The 24,975-nt window shown below is 39.3% G+C and overlaps 2 protein-coding genes across 2 annotated transcripts; one reads left to right on the top strand and one right to left on the bottom strand.

The window, feature by feature from the left end:
- Positions 1-1,708: 1,708 nt before the first annotated feature.
- On the top strand, positions 1,709-10,452 carry spock3 (SPARC (osteonectin), cwcv and kazal like domains proteoglycan 3). Its single transcript, XM_056366876.1, has 10 exons — positions 1,709-1,729; positions 2,799-2,838; positions 4,889-4,997; positions 5,651-5,759; positions 5,919-6,027; positions 6,241-6,354; positions 6,480-6,701; positions 7,477-7,539; positions 7,651-7,788; positions 8,148-10,452. The coding sequence occupies exons 1-10, from the start codon at positions 1,709-1,711 to the stop codon at positions 8,303-8,305; spliced, it is 1,083 nt and encodes a 360-aa protein (XP_056222851.1). The 3' UTR covers positions 8,306-10,452.
- Positions 10,453-14,753: 4,301 nt separating this feature from the next.
- Positions 14,754-23,386, bottom strand: LOC130166958 (choline transporter-like protein 1). Its single transcript, XM_056372828.1, has 16 exons — positions 23,115-23,386; positions 22,780-22,866; positions 21,703-21,845; positions 20,451-20,587; positions 20,160-20,253; positions 19,539-19,708; positions 18,798-18,887; positions 18,501-18,643; positions 18,143-18,329; positions 16,997-17,165; positions 16,729-16,885; positions 16,500-16,583; positions 16,263-16,400; positions 15,898-16,134; positions 15,459-15,533; positions 14,754-15,273 (listed from the first exon to the last, which is right to left on the bottom strand). Exons 1-16 carry the CDS (start codon positions 23,136-23,138, stop codon positions 15,250-15,252), a joined length of 1,959 nt encoding a protein of 652 aa, XP_056228803.1. The 5' UTR covers positions 23,139-23,386; the 3' UTR covers positions 14,754-15,249.
- Positions 23,387-24,975: the final 1,589 nt, after the last annotated feature.

Genomic DNA, 24,975 nt, shown 5'->3' with positions numbered 1-24,975 from the left:
CCCCTGTTTACTCACTTAGAACCTTTAACCTGCACAAATGCCCACACACACTTCCTGCCCTGCCAGTGCTGAAAAGTTGAACTTGGTACTGTCACCATCACTTTTTATGGTAGAACTGCAACTGTCATTGTATTACAGGATCCATGTTACGATTGTATCTCATACCTGATGAATTCCGTTTCGATTTACAAAAGTGAAACAAGCGACAACTAAAAGCACTGTTAGGGCAAAGACTGAGTTGTGATTTGAATGATTCACACCTCTATACGCCTGGCTGATTGTTTTTAAGTGTTCACTTGCAAAAGACCTTTTCAGAAGCACATTCAGCTTTGCGGTTCTTTATTTTCTAACTGCAAAACAAGTGACAACTGCTTTATAATTGTTGTTACTATGGCCTCCCTGTGTCGTGACTGATTCACAATTCATATCTGTTGTTTCTACCCACAGTGGCATATACTGTAGCATAAATAATAGAAATTATTGAACCGTACACCAAAGAAAACCAAAGGTAGATGAATTCAGAGCCTCTTGGACAGTGTTCCCACTGCTGCTTCTGAATTTTACCTTTAATTTGCATTTGATACATCCTGTTGGTGGAGATTTGCACAACATCAGAATGTGCAAATCTACAATACAGAGCCTTTATTGGGTGGATAAAACACTCATCTCTGTGCAGACTCACTATGGGATTTATCCTGAGAAGACTTTTTTTCTCCCCCTACTTCCCTCCTTTTTCCTATTTGTTCTGGCATATAGAACGGAATGAGTCAACACACACACACAGTGAATACACACACATACACACACACAGAGTGAATACACACACACACACACACACACACACACACACACAGAGTGAATACACACAAGACAGAGAGACAAATAAAGCTAGAGAGAGAGAAAGAGAATATCTTGTTTTCTGACTTACTATAAATGACTAGTTGCCAAAGCTATGTGTGTGAGCTTTCAATTAGAATTTTGATAATAATAATCTACTACTAAACCAGAAAATTGATAGTAATCAGTGAATTAGGCAAGTAGTTGTGTAAACTTCTTAATTCATTTTTAGGCAAAGTTATTGTACTGCTGACTAGTGTGGTAAGGTAACTTTGTTTTGTCATTTACTTCTAAAGCCAATTATCAGACTGTGGGGACAAAAGTCAGTTGACGCAGGTGTAATGTGGTGATTTGCCTCCAGCTGGGAACTAGGAAGAAAAAAAAACACGAGACCCAAAAGGTTAACCAAGATTAGGGTAAGACTTGGGGTTATAGGCAGGTTACGTGACTGCAAGTCAATGGTATACTTCTTAAGTGGCAAAAACAAGTGTGTGTGTGTGTGTGGTCATGAGTGAAAGTGAATGACAAAAAAGATGAGATAACAGATGAGATATAACAAGAGCAGGTTATCATTGTGATAGAATGAGGAAGAAGACTCTGCGGTGTCTTTCTAACCAGAGAAAGAAATAAGAGGAAAGCTGACGTGAGCTCTCTGAATTCAGACTGAGGGTAAAGCCACAGAGAAAAAGATGGGCGTGTCTCCATCTTGTCCTTCTATTAAAAGATGCCAAATCACTTGGCTCTAATGTATGCATTCCTTACTTAGATTGTGAGAATACATCCATATGCAAGGGACTGAATGGCTTGACTGTGGCAAGGAAGGTTTTAAAACAGTTCAGTTTCAAACCAATGAGGGAATAAAGGAAAGAGCATGGGCCACATTTCACTGCAAGTAATACACATTTTCCAGGAATATCCTGTATTAAGCCACAGTGTAGTTTTTCGATTAAATGCGTTTCTTATTTGGCTCTACAGTATATTTAAAGAAATATATCAATGTTGTGATGCACTGAAGAACTTATTCTCACTCTAAAGCAACTTCTTTGAGCTTTTGATAACTCGGGTTGACAAAGCTTGTCAACTGAACATGAGTTGTTTTAGTGTTAATGGGGAACAGACGCATCTTACAGTAAATTAGATTCCAAAACGTCATATTTATGTTTTTCTGCTCAACTGCACAAAACAGATTTTACTGGCTGATCATAATTTAAATCTTAAAAGGTTTTTGACAGACAGAAGCCTGACATTAAATCCTAGTTAACTTACACTGAAAGCTTTAAACCCTTCACTTAACTGTAAATAGCTAAAGACATTAATTTTTCTTTTTGAAAGCCTGTCACAGTCAGTAATTGAAATCCACTTCAAATTGCATTTTTTGGAACCTGAACCTAAACCTGAAAAGCATTTACTAAAAATTTAAATCTGTTCATCTGTTAAGAGAGCCTCCCTCTGTTGTATGTGCATATGCCATGTGTGATATATACACACAATTCCATTTGGTGGTATAAGGGATGAGCAGCACACGCACACACACACATACACACACACACACACACACACACACACACACACACATACACACACACACACACACACACACACACACACACATATATACACGCCTTGTCACACTTTTTTCACACTTTTTTGCACACGACAGCAGAGTTGCTGTCAACACATCAGCGTTGTCTGGACTAGATATATATGCATGCACCATGTGTTTGTAATTCAGTGTGTTGGTGTGTTTCCATCTGTTTATTTCATTATGCAAAGTTTCCACTCAAAAAGACAAACCTAATGAAAATGAATTTCTTGTTCTCTGTCTCCATAATGCTTTCTCCTAAAGGAAGTGGAGGTTTGTATGACTGCTTAATAGTCTTGTATCTGTCATATATTATTTACTCTAGGTATCAGGTGAACAGTGTTTTCATGATTTCATATATTGGTTAACCCTATTGTAGGAGCCTGGAACATGGACTCCATCCAAGCCCTTCGATCAAGGTGAGTGTGAGTGAGAGAGCTGGTTCTGTTGTGATTTAAAAACACACATACACACACACACACACACACACACACACACACACGCACACACACACACACACACACACACACACACACTAGAAAGGACAAAGAGAAGTTATATCACTTCCAAAGCTGAACAATTTCAATAGAAAATGTTTAGTTAAAATGTTTAATCTACATATGGGTATGTATCTGTATCAAAATATACACAGTGATGGTGATTGGCTGGCTGTGGTCATGATTTTTGGAGAATAGATCAGGGCTGGTTGAGCAAGAGCTGTACAAAGTTTCACAGTGAGTCACACTTATTGCCACTGAGCTATGGCCACTTGAATGTATTATGGTGCCCAAAATGCCGCCCACAGGTGAATTACCTTCAAATTTAGCAGGATTGCTCAAAGTCAGTATGTGCATGACACTACATTTGTTTTTTATTTGTATGATGCATTTAAGAATTATGGAAATTTATTTCAAATAGGTCATGCCAGGAAAAATTTGGCAACCAGTTATAGGAACAGAGTGTGACATATCAAAAAAAAAAAAAAAGTTTCTTCCAAATATGTTATGCACTAAATTCAGTTAAGAGTGGATGAAACAGAAGAGCAGCAGTTGAAACAAAATTTACAAATTTAATGTAAGAGTCATGAGCAAAAAAGTTAAGTGCTTGACGGATGCCACATGATCACGCCATCCACTCTAAAAATCAAATCACTTGTTTCTTGGTGCATGGCCTAACTCACCAAATTTTGTTAAGCATTTCTTTTTACATTAGATTTACTTTCCTCAAACAATCATGTGTCTCACTTAAATGTTGTCTATTCCCTGGAATTTAGATGCTTTAAAACATGTTTCTTGAAATGTGGTGACCAATTAGCATCAAGACTTAGCGGCATTGAGGAGTTCATGTCAAATACAGTACAACATTTTTTTTTTGTGCAAACATTTCACATTCAGACAACTTTACAAAATGTCGTATGTTTATGAACGTCTGTTATTTTGTAGCCATCACTGATTCTTTTCACTTCACCAAGCAGGCGATCTATGTAGCGAACATCAACAAGGCGATTTTCTATTCTTCGATCCGCTTCATTTCTCGTAGTATTACAGACTGTGATAAGCTCATACACACATCCAGACACACCAGGACATGAGCACATTCACTCTCCCTTATCGCTGTATCCTCGAACACACTCGCACATGCCTTCCACACACACACATGCACACACACAGACATGTCGGGGAAACAATAGCATTAGATAGTGCGTTGGAGGATGGAGGCAGGATAATCTGCCAAAGCTGCTCAGGGATTACAGTAAGGTTCTTTAGAGCAGAGGTCATACACAAACTGTTCTGAGATCAGCTGAGGTTCTTAGATCGTGCTCATAGGTGCCGGTCTGGATGCTGACGAGCGGTCAGTAACAGCTAGCTTGTCTTTGACAACAAAGATCACACCCACTGCCTCAGATTCAGATCTTAAATCCGCTCTTACCTTGAAAGCCCAATGTGCCTCTCAGCTGTGGGATCTGATACCAGATCAGTTTGAGGATCTCAGGACAAGAGCACACAGGGGGACTGACACTTAGCGCAGGCTGATGTAAGCTCAGAAGACACCTCTATAACCAGTTCCATCTGTTTTTAGCTGTGAGGATACTTAACGGTATTATGGCTTTGAGTTCAGCGTGAGAGAGACATTGGCAGTATAGTGTGAGAGATTGTGGCTAGACCTAACACACACACACACACACACACACACACACACACACAGATCTCTAACACATGTCCACATCACTTGGATCTGTTGAAATGAAAGGAAATACATGCTTTAACTAGGAATCATCTATCTAGAATTTCAAAGAACAAAAGCAAAATATAACCTGGGGACATTTCATCTCTGTCTGTGTTCATGGGCTCAGTCTTTCTAGGAAGCTCTTCAAATAGGGAGGCTACACCTTGGTCACGCACACATGAGCAGTACACATATATACACTTAAAAGAGTTCTCATACAATATGGATGTTTGGTGTTTTTAGGCCTTGATCCAGCCAAGGACCCATGTCTGAAGATCAAATGCAGCCGCCACAAGGTGTGCGTGGCTGAGGATTATAAGACTGCCAATTGTGTCAGCCAGAGGAGAGTTAGGTAAGAACACAATCACAATCTCACAATCACTTTCCACTTTTTTTTCTCCTCCCTCGTTTTTTCTCCCTCGTATTTTTTTTTGTTTTGTTTGTTTTGTTTTTTTTTTTTGCTCACTTCTCCAGGCAGCATGATAAGCAACAATACCAGAGAGATGGCTGTTTGTCTGTTTTTCCAGCTGGACTACTGGTTGCCCAGCTCTCTTGTGACTGTTGTGTGACATTACTGTTTAGTCCAATTACCCCAGCATTGGCACTGCCTTACAACGGACACAAAGTCCTGCCAAGTGATATGAATGGGCTTTGTATGCGTGTGTGTGTCTGTCTGGGACACTGCAGACTGGACAGAGGACAGTAACGCCATACTGACCTCATTTCCCATTCTTAGCAACAACACAATTATGGCTACACATTGCAAGCAAATCGGAAAATAATCACATATAAATCCTAAATCCTTGTCTCATTTCAGAAATTGATGTAAGAACAAGACAATAAATCACAGCTACAAAATGCTAGCAAAACGTTGGCTTTGAATGAAGCACGGAAGAATAAAGAGTGCATGTCGACGAAGGACACAGCTTCATTTGTAATTGTTCCATATGCATACAGTGAGATGTTTAGTGCTTGTGTGTGTGTGTTTTTGAATCTCCTCTCTAGTTTTAAAGATGCCAATTTGTACCAGAGTCCAGGGTCAAAGTGCAAACCCTGCCCCGTGGTTCACCCCTCTCCCGTTTGTGGAACCGACGGCCACACCTACTCCACCAAGGTACAGATGCTCGCACTATCACATCATCTCTTGCTCATAATAGAAACATCTGAGCCCACAAGTCCGATTTTTTTTTATATCTTGATGAGACACACATCCTGATTTTACTCTCACTTCTGCTTCATGCATTCTGTCTCTGTCTCTGTCGCTCCTGCTCAGTGTAAGTTAGACTACCAGGCGTGCATCACGGGAAAGAAGATCGCTGTAAAATGTTCTGGCATGTGTCCGTGCCCCTCTCAGCCTGAGCAGAGTTCCGCAGAAAAGAAAGGTACAACTCTCGGCACACGTGACTGAACACTGCAAGCAAGAGTACTTTGCAAAATAAACAGCAAATTCTTCTTAATTAAAAAGTCTTCAGTGACAAGTTCCAGGGCAGCCGTGCTGCGCTGTAGCTGACTCTGACTTCTCATCTACATAAGGGAGTAGAGGACAATAAAGCATCACTTTATCATCATTAATCATTACTGTTATTATTCCTCAGTGTGCAGTGAGTCGGACCTGAAGGAAGTGGTGAGTCGTCTGAGAGACTGGTTCAGAGTGCTGCATGAGAATGGCAACCACAAGAGAGTCAAGATCCAGAAGCCAGAGAAGAACAGTGAGTCACATGACATTAGCATAAGTCAAGAAAAAAACAAGAAGATAGACGCATTTCCTCATGCATCAACACACTCACACTTACTCTTCAGACCTTGCTACATTTACCTTCTCTTCTGTCTGCAGAGTTTGAGGTAGGGGCATCACCTATTTGTAAGGATCCTCTGGGCTGGATGTTCTCCCGCTTGGACACAAACTTCGACCTCCAGCTGGACCAATCAGAGATCAAGAGCCTTTACCTGGACAGGAACGAGCCATGCTCCGATGCGTTCTTCAAGTCCTGCGATACACATGCAGACAAAGTCATAACCAGCTCTGAGTGGTGCACATGCTTCCAGAGGTACACAGGTGCGGTATCCACATGCACTCACATGCAAATACACAAACACTTAAAATGCATTCACACCCGGAAATACACAATACATGCAAACACAGCTGCCGCCCAGCTTTCTGGTTTTATTTTGACCTACTATACGTACTATAGTTGTCGTCATAGATACAGTTTTCCTGTCATTATCAACATGAAGGGTTTTGCCTCCATATAAAGTGGTTTAGTTGTTTACAACCTGCCTGATCTTTTTGCCCTGTCAGACTTCACTGTTCCAATGTCACCATTTTCCCAGATTTCAGCAATTACTTTGAGCCCAGTGATGTCAATACCAATGGAAATCATGGCCAAAGTTGAAAAAAGACATCTCAAGTTGCGATACACCAGAACTTTTCTCTCATTTATAAACTTATAAACTTCTCCTGGCATAGAAATAATACCTATAATACCTTCCAGCCAACCAGCATGTCATATTCTCCCTTGACATGTACAGAATACATTACCCCAATCTGTAATATACAATAAAATGCAACACAATACAATAGAATGCACTGCATTGAAACACTATTGTGCGAGACCCAGGATGCGAAATTAGTTTTTTTTTGGTCCTGAAGAAACAGCATTTACTGATGAGTCACCGGCACTGCACTTGTAAAAGCAGAGACAGCAGGATAACAAACATCATGACAAAAGCAGAAAGTACACAAAAGAGGCAAAGTTCACACAAACAGATGCATTCGCAGAACAGCAGACTTCTGCAGTTTGTTACCAGAGTCCCTTGTCTCTTCTTTTCAGATTCCCCTTGTAAAGCAGAGCTGTCCAGTATCAACAAGAAGCAAGCAGGGAAGAAGCTCCTTGGTGAGACACACACAAACGCACGCACGCACGCACACACACACTCACACACTCAAATGGGCGTTACCCTGACTCACTGTGTGTGTGTCTGTGTGCTTTGGCTTGTATGTGTAGGCCAGTATTTGCCGTCCTGTGATGAGGAGGGCTACTACAGGTCCCACCAGTGTCACAGCAGTAGTGGACAGTGCTGGTGTGTGGATCGCTATGGCAATGAGGTGGCTGGTTCACGCACCCATGGCCCCGCAGACTGTGGTAGGTAAAACACTGTGGAGAACAGAGAGTCTATGTGAGAGTTTGTGTGTTTGTGTAAAAGAATAAAGAGATGCAGTGTGATTTGCAGTTAAAGCATCAAAGCATTATTAACTCTCTTTTTTGTTTTGCATGAAATCTCTTACTTACCACAATGTATTTGGATCATAAAACTATTAAATTTAGCTGTTTCCCTGATGCGTTAAGCTAAGCTTACCAGCTGATGGCCGTATTTACTGTACAGGCATTAGAGTGGTATTCATGCTCTCTTCCAACTCTCCGCAAGAAAGCGAGTAACTGCATTTCCCACAATGTCAAACTATTTCTTTAATCATAAGTTTTGGTTTCATTTCTGTCCCTAGGTGTGATTTTGGAGTCTTCTGGAGACCTCGGTAGCGGAGACTCGCTCTTTACTGATGATGATGAAGATTCGTTTGTCCTCAACGACCAGGCTGGGATGGACGATGAGGACGATGAAGATGAGGATGACGATGACGACAATGACGAGTACCTGTCATAATTTAAAAAAAAAGAAAACGAAAAAAAAGAAAAAAGAGAAAACTGTTTTTTTTTGGTCAAACTGCACGTTTCTAGGTGACTCCCCAGGCAGATACTTAATCGTACTAACAGCCTCTGGACTCCTCTCTGTGTATTGTTTGTTCATAATTTAAAAAAAAAAAAAAAAAAAAAAACAATACTCCTGGCAAATGTTTATGATTTCTCTTCCTGTCTAAGTATAAAATAGGATTGGTTAATGGCACTTGTTCACTTATGTGCCAGCCAACCAGAGAATATGACAAGGACTACCTTCGACAACCACTTCGGTGCTTTGGATTTGGTCACTTGTGCAAAGACCTCTCCCTTCATTGGACAGTCCATGTCTTCTAGTGTGTCCTGTCCTTGTGCAGCACTCCGATGCCTGAGTGTGTTGATGCCTGAGGCGCAATGTTAAAGAGATTTCCTCTCCTTCACCCCCCCCCCTCCCCCACTCTCCTTATCCTCCCTATAAAATGCTCCTGTGTATAGGTGGGATGCTGATGATGTAGATAAGAGAATATTGCACTCTTTAGGTTTCTTTTGATCTTGATTTGTAACTGTGACTGTAACTGTGTGGAAAAACAAGATAAGAGTTAGACATGCTTCATTAGGAGAATTAAGGAAAAAAAAAAAAAAGAGACACAGTGTGAGTTGGATAACAATCAGAACAGACATGCTAGCTGTTTTCACTGAGACACAGATCAAGTCAAATCATCTCAAAGGCCCAGCAACAAGGAAAGACAAATTACTGCTTGGTCGCTTGTGTTAGGGGGAAAAAATATTATTATTATCTATTTTTCTAATCCATCGTTGGATGAATACAGAAGATGAAACAGATTTGTCGTAGCATGTCTAATACTGTGTGATGTTGTTTCAGTCTGTAGAACCAGAGGCTAAACCTTTGTGGAACTCAAACAGAGGAACAGAACAGAGCTTGAGGTTGAGAAATTCCCCCAAGCGTGTACAGATGAAACTACGCTTATATAGTCATAAACTGCTTAAGCCACAAATCTGTGTGATAAAAATGTTTACTGACCTTTAATAGGTCAGTGAGCTCAAAGGAGAAAACGTGGTGTTTTTACATTTTCAGATATATAGTTAAGTCTTGGACCTGAGCGCGGTTTGAGCACACAGTAACAGAACAAATCTCTTGCACAGTTATAAAACCACAGAGCCATGCAGACCTGTTGATTATGTCTGGCAGGGGATAAAGGGGAAGGTGTGCCTTGTACTGGTGAGGACAGATGGCAGTAGTAGTTGGAGACACATGCTTACTGGACTGACTTAAGCTTGTCATGACAATGCATAAGAGTGGCTTTACTGTCAAGCTCAGATACTTGTTGGGTTTTGGTATGGCTTGTGTTTTGGGTCTCTCTTACAATGGTGTTACATAGGCCATATTTCAGATCAACATAGGATAGCTAGAATGTAGAGAAGCACAGAGATACTTAGCAGTTAAGTAAACACTTAGATTCTGCTGGATTTGAAAATGTTTTATATATTAGTACACTGGCTAGAGGAAGCTTTGGTTTAGACAGCTTTATATGAAAAAAGACGATCATACAGTGTTTTGCTTTTACTTTGTTTCAAAAGCTTGATTTGTACCTGATCTGCTCTAACTACTTATAGTGTATATCTGTCAGGGTTGAAAACTAAAACCCATCCAAGATTTGTGTATTCTTGATAAGTCCTGTGGCTGGTTATGCAGACCTGGGACCTGCTGTACTATATTAATTTTCAATTATTAATCTGCTGTCAGGCTTCATTTTGAATCAAACATCTGTTGAAATTCCATGTTAAGACCTGAAAAGTGCCATTTAACTGTCCAAAAGTCCTTTTATTATGATTATTATTATTATGATTATTATTTTTTATAATTTTATCCTCCCCCCATTCCTTTTAACTTGGAATTTCAATTCACTTTACGAACTGGAAAACATTTCAGTCTCAAAGTGTGCTGTTTCATGAGTGTGATGACATGCAAATCATTTTAATGACCTCAGACACTGTAGCCACTCTCAGCCAATCACACACTGTCATCACAGCTCTGATAGTGTTTAAAAGTTATGATACAGATGCATTTTTTACAGTGTATGTATGATTTGCTGAAATAAAAGCTATATTGACCAATGTCTGCTTGACTGTGTCATCATGCATGTTACTTAGAGGACAGAATACATGCAGACAGCTCTTGTTGCTGTGCGACCACACACTCCTGTTCTATATCTAATGTTTCAGTTCTCTGTAGCGTGCTTATATTTAGGGAAAGACAGAGAAGTTGCAGGGGGGTTTTCGTGTGATAAAAGTTGAGGTCCATACTTGTCTCTCACTTTAAGGTGGACAGCTGTTGTTGAGGTATATAGTTAGTTGACACAACATCTGCCATAAGTGGAAGTTGAAAGTATTTATGCATGACTTCAATTCAAAAGCAGAGATAGCTGACAGTGGTCAGGAGTGACAAACTCTGCTTGTTTTTTAGGCAATGAGTTCAGTGTGCAAGAACATTACTGCATTATGTAGGAGAAGAACAGGTGAATATTTTATGAGTCACAGCCACACCCACACAATACACCATACATGCATGCATACACACAGCACATGAGAGCTCACGTAAATACGTGTAGAGCAAAAGTCATACACTAAATAAATTAGTACAGGAAAAAGGTACATTCACTGACCTGGAAAAAAGTTTGTTGCCCTTTATTCGAGGTGAGAACTACAGTTTTTCTTTCTTAAATCCACTCCAGTGTAAGCAGGCTGCAGGAACTCACACAATGCGTAAATGTGTGTGTGTGTGTATGTTGGCAAAAGAACCTGTCAGCAGCTCCAGATAGGGAAGTCCCTGGGTAAATATCAAATCCTCCGCCTGTATGTGCTGACCATGAAAGAAATGTGGAGAGATACCATCTCACTGGCTAATTTCCACACACAGTGAAGCCTGTTGTTGGAGACAACCCAACAGTAAAAAGTGATCTGCCAGTGTGTGGGGAGACAGACTGACTGAGCACTGATGGGAAATGCCTCAAATTGCAGGAAGCACTTTTGATATTCGGAAATCAGGTTTCTTGGATAAGCAATGCTCTGTGACGCAGGTTCTTTTATCACTTCCACACTCTGGTGCAGGAGGTATTGTTGCTGTGTGAGGTGTAATCACCTACTGTATGTGTGTTATTAGACATAATATATTATATGATCATAATGATTATGATCCGTGTCATTGCTCTCTAGGGATTTATAACCTCTTTACTCTTTACTGTTTGCACTGGTGGCCGGTTTTCATTGTTCACGTCTTGCTTGTGCACTAAATGTAAACACCATTGAAAAGGTCTGAGCTGAGCGAGCTGCTGAAGAGGCAATATGGCTCACCTTAATGGTTAAGTCACTGTTGGTCAATACACACTCTGGCACAGACACACAGTGGGCTCATGTTACTGTGCCTGAGTCAGCACTAACAATAGACATCCCTATGCCTATAGCCGTGGGACAGGAACAGGTTTAATGGTTGTAAACTATTTAGACCTTCTGTCATGAAGCAAGTGATTATTTCATACACTTCCTGTGCTGAGAACACTGTAGGATGATATACAGTGTGCATTTTCCAAATGAATAAATAAAATGCACATACACTTCAGAATGTGTGGTTTAAAATATCAAAAAGGGCTCTTAAAACACACATTATATTCATTTAAAATTTATTCAGAGAAGCCACAATAAATTTTAAATTTCCCTGCAGATACTTTCTGTTGTAGATTAAAAACATATATATATATATATATATATATATATATAAAATTCTGAAAACCCCACAGAGTACAAAATATGGTGTAATTCAAAGAAATCTAATCTATATGGTATTATTTCAAAATACACAGATGGGGGAAAAATGAAAGGAAAAGAAACCAAAGTGTGTTAGCTGATGTGATTCAGTGCTCCTTGTCATAAATTCATAAAGTGCATTGAACTCTACTGGAGGGATGAACAGTGCTCTTACAGGACATGCCCTCATTTAGTGTTTTGCTGGTGGTAGTGGGAAAGGCTGTCAAGCACATCACCACAAAATCTCTTATAGGAACCTAGAGGACCCCTAAAATCCCCTCAAGACCAGAACATCCTGAAGGCCCACTAGAAACCTTCTGAAGGACTTCCATGACCTCTTTAAAAAACACTGAAACCTCAAAGACTCCTGGAGGAGTCATTGGCCACTAAACCGATCAAATCTACACGTAGAACTTTCTCAGTGATCATTAGAACCTTCAAAAGACCCCTAAAAACTCCTGCCGGACTTCTAGAGCCTCCTCATTGACCACTACAACCTCCTAAAGGACCACTAGATCCTTTTTAACGACTAAAACCCTCCATAGAGCCTCTTCAATGACCATTTAAACCTTCTAAATAACACAACCTAAAGGACCTCTAGAACTTTCCCATCGAACACTAAAACGTCTTAAACAATCCCAAGAACCTCCTCAATAACCACTAAAGCCTCATAAAGGACCCCTAGAACTTTCTTTAGATTCTGTAAATAATTCACTGATGTGGTGTCTTAGTAAGCCTCAAGCCAGGTTGTTCCTTTAATTTGTCACCTTTCTATGTGTAAAAAATGTTATAGAGGATGTGCCTTTCATAAGAAGTGAAAAGTGACTGATTTGGCTCATTAAACTCCAGCCATTAATTCGCAAATGTCTGAGTCTGGCCGCTTTGCTCACAATTTCTGAGTTTTATGGAGGCAGACAGCAGTGCGCAGAGAGAGCTTTCCCATCAATAACCTCTAACTGCTTAGTGGCTTGATTCTTTCCTGGTCAATAGTGGATTGGAAAGGAACAGGAGGGGTTGAGGCAGTAATCTGTACATTAGTAGATTGAGGAGTCACTCATGGGAAAACAGATTTATGTCAGGCCAGTCTAACTCTAACTTTATGTTGATCATAAACATATCTAATCTACAAGGTGACTTTAGTAATTTACCTGTAAATTTCATACATTCTAGATACTGTATTTATTTCAGAATGTGTTTACATACTCTTCAACAGCTACAAAAAAATCCCAATTGCGTATGTACATGGATTTAAAATATGTGGTGAAAAATAAATACCTAGATACCTACAAAAAGATTTGGGTCAGTTGTAACAATACACATACATTTCATCTACTTGTCAAAAGTTTTAGATGTTAATTTTTCCAGCTTCTACTTAAATATACATGATTCAATAACTCAGCGTTTATCAAATTAAAGCACTGAACAGATAAAACAAGATTTTAAGAACAAGGAATAATTTAAGGTTCTTATTGAACAAAATTTTTTATCAAATTTTTGACTCATCCAGCAGCTGAACACACTCATGGTGTTCTTTCTACAATTGAAATCAAATCTAAGTGAGTTCATCCAAAACCAGCTCCATGGGGTGAACTTAAAGGCTTCATTTTCTTCCACTCAAACTCAAACAAAAGTTAACTACCCGTGATGTCATTCAGGGTTTGTCTTTTGGAAATCAAATCAAAATCAAGTCATGAAATATGGAAAGATGTCTAAAAAGTGATGACAAATCAAAATGTCAACCCAATTTATTTCCCATAAGTGGATTCAGAGAACCCTGACCCTATAATTCCTGGTATGAGGTTATAATGTAATTTTGTTTTCATTGTTTTTGAAGGGCATGACATCTGTAGTGCATACACAGTGGAAATGTCAGTCATTTTATGAGATTTGCTGCCCTCAGGTGGTTGAAGTAACACCTTACAGCTGATTATTTGGAGCAAAGTTGCTCTTTTTGTTAATGCCAGCGCTTCATTGTGCAACAGTTTTTCTCAATGAATTTAGTCAGCAGACTGTAATCTCTAATGTTAATACGTTACACTTTGTGTTAGAGTTGAACTCAGCTTAGAATTAAAAAACAGTTAATTTTGCTGAACAGACTGAAATGTCTTGGGCTGCAGTTTAGGACTGTCAATTGTACTTTTTCACACAAGTTAAAAATCCTTACCATGGAATTCTATTTCAGCATATGTTAGTCTCCTACACAAGTGATATTATACAAGTATTATACAAGTATATTATATAATTTTACATTTTATGGCAGTTAACGCTGAGATTTTGGAGCAAGGACTCCTACAAACACTCTTTTGTAGAGTACGCTAAAATCAAAATATTTAATTGGGGTTCCATTTGTGTATCAATTATATGTTGCGCAATATTCTCACTTACTGTGCAGCTCCTTGCAATGAAGATAATGACAAATCTAACATTGTGATTATTTTTAAATGAACTTGCTTCCCCCTGCTGGCTAGAAGTGGGTGATGTAATATGGAGGGATTTCATAGTCACATCAAGGTAGAGATTCAAAGATACGACCTGCAGTAGACTGTGGCTGGAGAGGAAACACTAGATCGTGTTTGATCTATTCTCTACAGGGTTTTATCAATGTGAACAAAAGATCAAACAATAAAACGCTGTGTTTTATTTAAGTATAAAATTTAATAAGTAATAAACAACTTCAACAGCCTTAACAAAACATAGTTATCCATTTCAAAATGTACACTGAGCCATTCAAACTACAGCTAACACTGTTAAAAGAAGGAAACCAAACATGTTAAACCATGTTAAACCATTTATATTATTATTTAAAAGGGAAAACTCAATAAAAGGGAAAACTCAGGTAGGAAAAAGGTGAATCTGTTGCATCCATGTTATTAATGAAACAAAACAAAAACAAAGATAACCTATTGCTATACAACTATTAGTTTCTAACTTTAATTTGCAATCCCTTGCTCAAAAATAAACAATAAAACTTGATGCATCTTTCACAAAAGCTATGTAATGTTTCTATATAAAAAGGTATTGTTATTTTACTGATGTCCCTGGAGTGAAATGCTGGTAAACTCTGAGTTAAGCTTTATTTTTAGTGGTTTTGGCAATCTCTCTTGCACTTGGTCAAGCTACAGTCCCCCCACGTACCTGCAAGAGAAAAAAGAGAAGTATTTTAATCACTTTGTCGTCATCTGATTCTCATTCGCAACAAATGAATGTGGTAACACATCTGTATTTTCACTGCATTTCACAACTTTGTTCTTTATTTACAACTGAACCGACACAGCTTACATCCAGTATACTGATAACACCACAAAGATAGTCCAACTCACCATGGACTTCATTTCCCGTCCATCTCCATCATCTGGCTTGTGCCAACCCATTTTCTTACTGTTCTCAACAAATTCCTGGGAGGGAAAACAGAGTTATTTCACTTTCTCTTCTTGGATATTGTTCAAAAAAAAAAAAAAAAATCTGAAAGAGGCTTGAGGGAAAAATCCTCCTACAAGTTCACAAATGTCCAAGAAATGAAAATTTTTTCCTGAGTTGCCAAATTTTCATATGATTTTAATCAAAATGCCTGCCACGGTTACTGTACATGATTCACTGAGAGCCTATGACCACAACACAATTGTAAAATGCTAATGTTACGAAAACCACTGGGCCACAATAAATAAATAAAAACATCCAATATTCCAAAGGCACATAAGAAATGCTTTAAAAAAAAAACAAGCAATAACAAAAACCGCCCTATACATGATTTCCTCTCACCATTAAGGCCTTGTCCATGTAGTACTGCCGTCCAGGGCTGCCATCATTATACTTTGTGTCCACAGCAAAGCAGAGGAAGAGGACGTCAACCACATTCTCAAACACAGAAAGGAAGCAGTGGGCCACCAGGAAGGCAAACAGACAGACGATGAGGAGAGGCAGCACCCACACGGTGTAGTCCCTCTGGTAGTTCAGAGCCAGGACGCCAGCAAAAGCTGTACAGGAGACTATAAGCACCTGAGAGCGCAGATTAAAGGCTGGTTAGAAAACACTAAGGTGTGTTTGGTTTGAGGGAGTATCTCCTGTGAAAAACTCCAAAGTTGTTTCAATGCGCAGTTGCAGCAGAGTAAGTGTCTGCGTGGTACCTTTCCCATGAAGAGGACAAAGTCGCCCACAGTGTTTATGGCGGCCACTCGGAGGGCATTCTCCACCAGGATAAGGAAAGCGTCACGGGCTGAGGTGCAGAAGTTTGTGCTGTTGATGGCTGTCGCAGTGTAAGCATTCTGAAATGATATGATATGGCCATGTTTACAATAGATGCTTGGGATTTTATATATAGTGTATGCTGGATTTTCTTCTTTCCCCAACCTGAGATTACTTACTTGATTCAAGTATGCTAGACACTTCTCCAGACACCACAAACAGCACACACAAGCTTTCAGCATGCAACGAGCACAGGCATTTTCCTATGAGAAAAGGAGAAATTTACAGGTTATGTCAACAGCAGTATACACTTGTATACATGACAAATGGCAGAAATGTTCACTTACTGGCTTGATGTGAGTGTGATGGAGTTCCCTATTAACTCATAATAATGATTTCACAGCTCACCTTTCCTTTGAGTTGGCTATGGATGTATGTTAGGATGAGACGAGGGATCTTAACAAGTGTGATGATGAAAGAGCCTTTGGCCAGAGTACCCAGGTGGTAGCGGATGGTACGTGCCATAGATGACAGGATGGGAGTCACTGGCATCTGGGACTTATTTCTTCAGTTAATCAGATACAGGGAGATGACATAATTGAAATAAACTAAAAACTGAATTATCAGATTAATAAGACACTAAAACACGAATCATTTTCTGTTACTTTTTTTGTACCTTGTGAAATAGTAGGTGACCACAGCTCCAGCAATGGTCATCTGCTGGAAGGCAAGAATGAACTCACTGATCCAGATGAGACCCACAGCGTGGTACCACACCAAGTACTGAAGAGGTCCTTGCATGTGGTATTCAACCGCACCTGTAGAGTTGTTCTTTATAGGTGTCCCTGTGAGGAGAATACAAGTGTGAGTTTGAGCTTCTAAAATATGTCCCTCTGAATTTGCTTGATATTCTTAACCATTCTACCTGGAAACAAATGCAATAATTGTACTTGACTAACCTTTACTTGTAATTCATAAATATCTGCATCAAGCATCTCAGCTCACAACTGTTTCACCACTGTTTTTCATGAATTCAAAACTCTTCTCTGTCACTTGGTATTGTTGTGACCACTGACCGTCATTTCCTGCTGTTTCTCAACTGGCAACCCAACAACTCTATTAAAAGAATAAAATGCCCAGAAAGGTAACCCCCCCCCCCCCCCCCCCCCCCCAAAAAAAAAAAACCCCACCATAACCAAAATTAACTGGGCACAAATGGTCTGAGATGCACATCAAAATAAACCATATTTCATAGTAGTAGTCTTCATAATAACATTATGCAACAACTTCTTCTTCACACTTGTGAAGGGACGGAGTTTAAGAAAATATTTGATTTAACTCATCAAACCAACAGAAATGAATTGGGAAAGTTTTATTATATATTTATAATACAAAGCTCACTGTGAGTCTGTAATTTATAACTTCACTGCAGCTGAAGTTGTAAACATTAATGTTTACCTATTCCCATACTTACTACAATATAACAGGAAGAATAGTTAACATGGAGGAAGACAATGTGAGGTTTTGACTTCACTTGTGCTGGCCTGTTGTTTTAAATACCACTTAGACAGAAATAAAAATCAACTGTAGAAAAAAGAGAAGTGGGAGATGAAGAGAGAAGTTGTTCTTTGACTCCATCCTCCCACATCACGAGACCGGCACAAGATTCCAGATGTGGGAGTTTAGTCATGCCACAAAACAAAATGTCACAAGTAACAAACTTAATATTCTACTTGTTTAGGAAAGCCTATCACTAACACATCTAATGCTAGAGCAGTTTTGAATCTGACAAACATCTATATAAACAAGCCTCTGTCCTAACCTGCAGTCCCGAGGAAGAGAAGCACAGCGATCCAGTAGACCCAAAAGAGCATGAGGCAGATGAAGGTCCAGAATGGCTGCAGGACCAGCAGGGGAAGATGGATGAACACTTTACCCGCCACATGGAACAGGGAGATAGTGAGGGCCACACGCTTCCTCAGGAAGAACATCACCAGCAGGAGAACTACCTAAAAGATTATAACAAGGAGTTTCTAGTAATCTATTACAATCATTCAATGGAGCTGTGGAGTAAGATGATTACATTTTAACAAGTAGATATTTTCTGTCATATCAGGAAAGTCTTGTACAAGAAATCCCAAATATACGCACACACACAGTACCTGCGCACTCCTACATACCGTGAAAATTGTAGCACCGATCGCATACACAAGCAGGGCCTTGACATTGTCTGAGGCCACTTCTTTCCCGAATGCTGATGTGGTGTTATTTTCAAGGGCAATCCTGTGGTCAGCGTACAGCCACCAGAGGACACCTGTCCCACCTTCAAAAGATCAGAGCAGATACTGTTGTCTTGTATCACCATGATATAATTAAGAGTGTTTTAATAAAACCTGAACATATTCAGAAGATGCCAAAATGAATTACATGGCTACGAGTGCTAAAAACCATACAGACTTGTTGCTGTTGAAAGTTACCTATAGAGCCGATGATTACCAGAACTGTGAGAATCCACACCAGCACTTTAGAGATGTAACGAATGACAACCATCATGATCAGGGACAGAACTGCATCAGAGGAAAAAAACAAACAAAACACAGATCATCATATGGGTTTATCAAACACTGCTAACATGGAAAAAGTTGTATCAAGCTGCATCAACATGCTGATTCAATGGTATCTGTTCATTGTAAGGTTTGATAAAACAATGCTTTATATGCAACATATAAATAAAATTTATTCAAATAGTATAAGCAGTAGTGCTTCATTTAAATAGTACACCATGAAGTTCGGAATGAAAAGAGCCCTAACATCCCATGAAGGGAAAGACTGTCCTGTTATAAATAATGCAGCCTTGACAGATAACAAAGATAAAATATTTAGATCAAAGGTGTCTAAAACTGACATAAGATCACTTTTGTCTTTTTTGCTGTACCAATGGGAGTGGATAGAGCAGACCATAAATTAATGCCTGTGGTCTGAACTTCAGCCTATACAATGGTGTAACCACTCAGACATTTCCTGTTATTATTTTGACAAAAATAGCCTCTCTTCCGACAGTTGCCTTCCTACTGAGTCCTACTCAGCAATTACAGCAGTGCTCTGGGAGCAGCAGAAAAAATAACATAGCCGTATTTTCTCATAGGATAAAAGCAATTCATTATTCACAAAAGATAACCACATGCACATGGTAAGGCAGCTGTAACCATGAGTTGTACCTAAAGCCAGAAGACAAAGGCCCATGATGATCTCCTTGCTGGCCATCACCCCAGCAATGACCCGGCGCAGCACAGTGTTGTCACTGACAAATGTGATGAATCCCTGGGCAAATTCAGCATAGCAGCCGATATCCACAGGAATACAGCGGTGTAATAGCGGGATGGCCTTACTGCAAACATGAAAAACAGGGGTTCATTTATTTTTGCTGAACCGTTCTTGAAGCAGAAGTCTATTGACAGCAGCAAACTATCTATATACTGTATATTTTCGTTATGTATTTGGTCCTTTCTGGTCCTGGAACTTGTATAAATAATGACTGAATAAATAGACTTGAAGACTTGTAAGCAAAATGATAAAAATGGGAAATAAAGCAACGCTACAAGGATAGCAGTTTCCCCTATTAACACCAGAGACACGAACATCTCTGTCAGTTGCCGCCCTGGTTCAAACATATTGTACCCACATCAGCTTCACTAAACCCTTGACAAGCTCTTAACGGATGTTCCCCTTTCCAGGATATAACAAGGATAGCATTACAAACAGGGGAGAAAAACTGGTGAAGTAACTGTCTTGTGTATGAGCTAACATTTTATTAAAAGCTAAAGGATATTGTTGTTTACCTTTGTGAAACAGGAAGTTTGGGACATTTAGTATATCTCTCTGAATGGCTTGTGTATCTTGTAGGAGTAATATCATAGGAACAGAGATGAGAGCCTAAAAACAGGAGAACCAAAGATTAGATTAGATTTCATTGAAATATCCTAAAATCTATCTGCAAACAGTTATGATGTTAGTCAATGTATACCCCATTTATGTCCAACATTTATTATAAATACACAGAAATATGAGTAAACTTAAAGTCTCAGTTAATACACTGGACCAGGTTTTCTCTAAAATGTTTTTTTTCTCACCATTATTCAGAGCAAACTTCTTTAAGTCGTTGTAGGTCAGCAGTTCAGTAGCAGGGCATTTGGAGACACACAGGGCAATGGACTTGATCCTCCTGTTTATGAGGTCAAGGTTGCAAGGCTCTAGAAAAAAGACATACCTGAGAAGAAGAAAAATGTAATTTAAGGTTTATTAACTGTTCAGTATAAACGTGCTGCCACAAATGTCAGTATATCTTGTTATATTACTATGCCAGTTTGGGACTGTTCTGTCTGGCCAGAAAATGAAAGATGTTGACATTTGCTACCCTGTCACACAGATGCTCCTTTGTAGCCAAAACGCCTTTTATTCAAAGCCTCCACGGGCAATCAGCCCATCAATAAAGCATGACCCATTGTTTCAGTAAAACTGGGCTTGCAGGCTGCATGCTGATGGAAATCTACTGCCCAAAAAACGGGAATACAATCAAAGACTCCTCACATAAATAATGACAAGGAGAATTTGTGACATTTCTCTCCAGATGATGAGTGTATCACATTGACCTAGAGAGAAATTATAAAGAGAGAGATATGCTCTTAAACTGTGCTACTCATTCAAATATATAAGAACATAAGCAGCAGAACACAATGCACTGATGGATCAGTTTAGCTGCGTTGGTGATATGAATCTGCATCAACCTCCTGAGTGATAACATCTTATTGCCTTCAATTTATGAAAATTACGTTGCTCGAACAGACCGAGCATCAGACTCTCCCGGATGGAGAAAACACTGAGAATTTTTCCTGACATGTTACCACCCAACTTTTGTGTAAAAGTGAATTATTGTTCTGCTATTTGGCACATATAAGTTTCAGGTAAATACATGTAAATAGGTCATGGTCTGGACAGCTCAACCTTGTCAACCATGGAAGCCAGGAGGTAAACTTAATTGTTTACAAATGCAGCAACCACTTGTTTGTGGCAAATTAGATTAGGATTACCTGATGCAATCCTTGCATGCACACAAGTAATGTTGAATGGCCTCTTCTGTGCCACTAACACTCAACTACAGGGGGCAAAAGAAGTCTCAACGTGTCCACTTTAATGTACAGAATCAATAACTGAATAATCTGGCACTGTTATCAATTTAAACAGGAAATCAGAGCAGATTAAAGTATATAAGAGCCAGCAGGGATTTGATGCATTACATATTTTCTTATTCTATAATTAAGATTAATATGATGTAAATTAACCCCTATGTCACATATTAAGTCATTTGTAAATAATCTGACTAACTTTTTTTCTGTCATGTCCCGGCCACTGAGGGGTACACCTTCGATCTTGGTGTTATTGTGACCGCAGGTGTTGCCATAACTGTCATATCCTGAGATAAGTCTGGAGGCAGCTCCTGTGGCAATGGGGTAGCCACAAATACAGCCCTGCAGATGACACAGATCAGAGTAGATAATGTTAACTATCTGCATGAAATATAAAGATTAACTTCATTAGTAAGCAGACAGCACCATGAACTCACCTTTCATACATTTAATAGTTTTGATGACAAAATCTAAAATCAAATCCTGTTATTGTACACCTACAGTAACTAAAAATAATACAGTCTTGTCCAACAGTCCTGCAATAAATCCTACCTTTGCAATGGTTATAATGTTCAGTTATTGTTGAAATTGAATCAGAAATATGTTTATTCAACTTTGTAATCACTCTGAAGGTTGTACCTTGCAGTGCTACTGCACTGTATTGTGTTATTCTGAGTACAACACAGTGCAATTCACCAATACCGCAAACTACACACCCCAAAATGACCATGAAATTGAATCAGGATGTCTCTGAATCACTTTCAACCAAACCTGAATTTACTGCTGGACTGTTATGCAAAGGTTACCTATTTGCATTAAAGGGCCAATTCACTGATCTCTAACTTTATTGGTAAGCATTCATGGATTCATCAGTATCTACTATAAGCATGTAAGAGACAGACATGCATAAATACACACACTGCTCTTCAATCGAGAAACAGTCCTGCAATAAATCCTTGAAGTGTTGATTCTACTTTATGTTCATTTTGAAGACTGCAGTTTGTAGTGTTATTGAATTGTATTGGGTTATACTGAGTGTAATGTAATACAATTCAAGCCTCATTGATATAAATGGGGTGGGCTAAATGTTAGAAACACCTCAGTGAAAGGCAATACAATTCCACAGCTACACAGCATGCTCTAAAAATAACCATGAAGTTGAATCAACACCTCTCTAAAACAGTTTTAACATTAAACCGATCATTACAAATTTAATGCAGGGCTGATATATTAGCTTGCATCCAATATAAATACTCTTATTCAACTGAAGACTTACCATTCCTATACAAAACAGTATGAATATGATGAGCCATGGGATGTCCGTGCAGCTGCGATCCTCCAGGGGTTTCCAGTCACGTTTACTCTGCCAAGGCATAAATAACAGACAGGAGCGGTTACCCTTGATTCTGTTTATGTTGGGACTGCGCTGCAGTAGCGACTCTGCTGCTCCAACATCAGCTGACAAAAAACAAGCTATTGCGTTGTTGCTGTAAAACAGGCGGCTGCTCCTGCTGAAGCAGAAGTGACGTTAACGTTGCACACGATGAGTAAAGCCTTGTTTTGAAGTTTTAAAGTAGCCATAACTTCAATCGTGTTTCTTTTCTAACTTACCTCTCTGCTGCCACAACATCCCATTGTGAAGTACGAGAATACTACAACTTCAGCTAACCCGAAACAAAACTTTAAATGGCTTTTCTTCGGTCAAACTTTTTCAGCTCATGTCCTTTTTTCTTTTATCTTTCCCTTTATCTTCTTTGTTTTTCCCTATGACCGGTGCCAGAACACAAATATACAATTTTATTTGTGCTTCGTTTATTCCATCGAAAAACACCCATTTGCGAACGTCCCTGGTTAAGAGCTACAGGTAAACACGGAAGGAGTCAAATTTCCCATGCTGCCTTCATAGGTAATCAGAAAAATCCGTTTTAAGCGAAAAATCTGACTTGGGTGAAGAAACAGCATGACCCGAGCTGCAACTTTAGCAGATGTTGACTCATAATGGGGGAAAAAATATATATAATCGAAGTCTCTCTTCTCCATGATGCTTGGAACAACCTACCTATCAGGTACACTGAAACACGGTACGCAAGTGTACCTGGGAGAATTGGTGCTATTTTAAAAGCAAAAGGTGGTCAGGTGGTGTCATTGTTTGATTCAGAAAAAATGTTACATATAGTGAACATATAGGATTTAGAAAGTTACAATGTTTAGTGAAAGCAGCACAGCGCTAGGTTCACAGTTGGGACACACGTGAAGAATTTGGCGCCGTTTGCTGGAGTAAAGCAGTAACTGTACACTGTGAAGAATGTTGGATGAATACAATTAATAGTTGTTGGCAGGCTTGTCTCTTAATGGCATAAATCAAACTAAAAAGACTGTGAAAGCTTAATTGACTGAAATTAGCCGTTCAGGAGGAATTGACGGTTTGCTAACTGTGCCACCTTGCGGCTGCCATATTTAACCCACAAAGGTGAGTAATGAGACCTTTCAGACTCATACTCTGGTTAGTACAGAAACAGTTTGTTTACTGTTAACTATTCCCATTTCTTCATGTACAGTCTGGCTGTTCAGCTTTACGTGCTTCTCCTGGTCCATGCTGTGTTAGCAGTTAAATAAGTTTCACATTGAGGTGGCTGCATATCTTCTTAGTTTTCAACGTGTTAAAATGGCTGACAATATTCTCTATCTTTATATACAGTAACTCCCTACATTGATAAATATGAGATTTTGTCGCCCCTGTCAGTCTGTTTCAGGTTATTACAACTCGTTTCTTCCATCTAATGCTAACTTGTTTATACTGTATATTACAGGCAGTCCCATGTGGCCCTGCTGCCAGGGGACTACAGGACTTCAACTTGCCCAGACACACTTGAGTGGGGATGTATGCTGAAGGACCATCTCCTCAGTCATCCTTCAACTTAACTGCATGTGGTAGGAGCATCTCAGATTTAAAAGTCCAAGCAAAAGCAAAGAGTAGTTATTTAAATTTGCCCTGTTTCTATAGCGCAATTTCGTATCTCTGTAAAACTGGCCCCTTGTGCATTATTTGTATTTTAGGAATAGAGGTTTTTGCACTGATAGCCTCGACCTGAGTGTTTTCTTTTCAATTTGCAATTCATAGTTCATAACTTGACTCAAATGTTTGAGGTAGCATCTTTTCAAGGAGATATCACCCCTGCCTGTAGTTTTTCAAGAGGTTTCTGCTCCTCATAGTGAAGGTTTCCTGACCTGTAGACTTCCTGAGTGGGCTGGAATGCCTAACAGTTTCCTGCAGAAGAGGTGACTTGCTTTTTATTCTCCTCCAGCTCTTATTGCACTATAAATGTTTCTTCTGCATTGCATAGAAGACCAGGAAGGAAGGTAAATGTTTAACTGTAGTAAACTCATCCACTTTTTACTCTATGAAGGCACAGTTATATAGTTGTGCTTTTGAAGGTGCGGCCCGGACTGATGCATAATTTCTGCAGCTTTC

This window comes from Seriola aureovittata, chromosome 3, assembly GCF_021018895.1.
Source record: "Seriola aureovittata isolate HTS-2021-v1 ecotype China chromosome 3, ASM2101889v1, whole genome shotgun sequence".
Taxonomy (NCBI): Eukaryota; Metazoa; Chordata; class Actinopteri; order Carangiformes; family Carangidae; genus Seriola; species Seriola aureovittata.
The sequence above is the reverse complement of the archived record's forward strand: the minus strand, read 5'-3'. Positions and strand labels throughout refer to the sequence as shown.

Bases quoted from the DNA above. Each gene is read 5' to 3' on its own strand.
- spock3 (XM_056366876.1), top strand. From the start codon at position 1,709: ATGGGCCACATTTCACTGCAA. The intron at 1,730-2,798 runs GTAATACACATT...ACCCTATTGTAG, and splicing joins TGGGCCACATTTCACTGCAA to GAGCCTGGAACATGGACTCC. The intron at 6,355-6,479 runs GTGAGTCACATG...TTCTGTCTGCAG, and splicing joins CCAGAAGCCAGAGAAGAACA to AGTTTGAGGTAGGGGCATCA.
- LOC130166958 (XM_056372828.1), bottom strand. From the start codon at position 23,138: ATGGGATGTTGTGGCAGCAGAGAG. The intron at 18,644-18,797 runs GTAACTTTCAAC...GATCTTTTGAAG, and splicing joins GGTAATCATCGGCTCTATAG to GTGGGACAGGTGTCCTCTGG. The intron at 16,886-16,996 runs GTACAAAAAAAG...GATTAACTGAAG, and splicing joins GTCACCTACTATTTCACAAG to AAATAAGTCCCAGATGCCAG.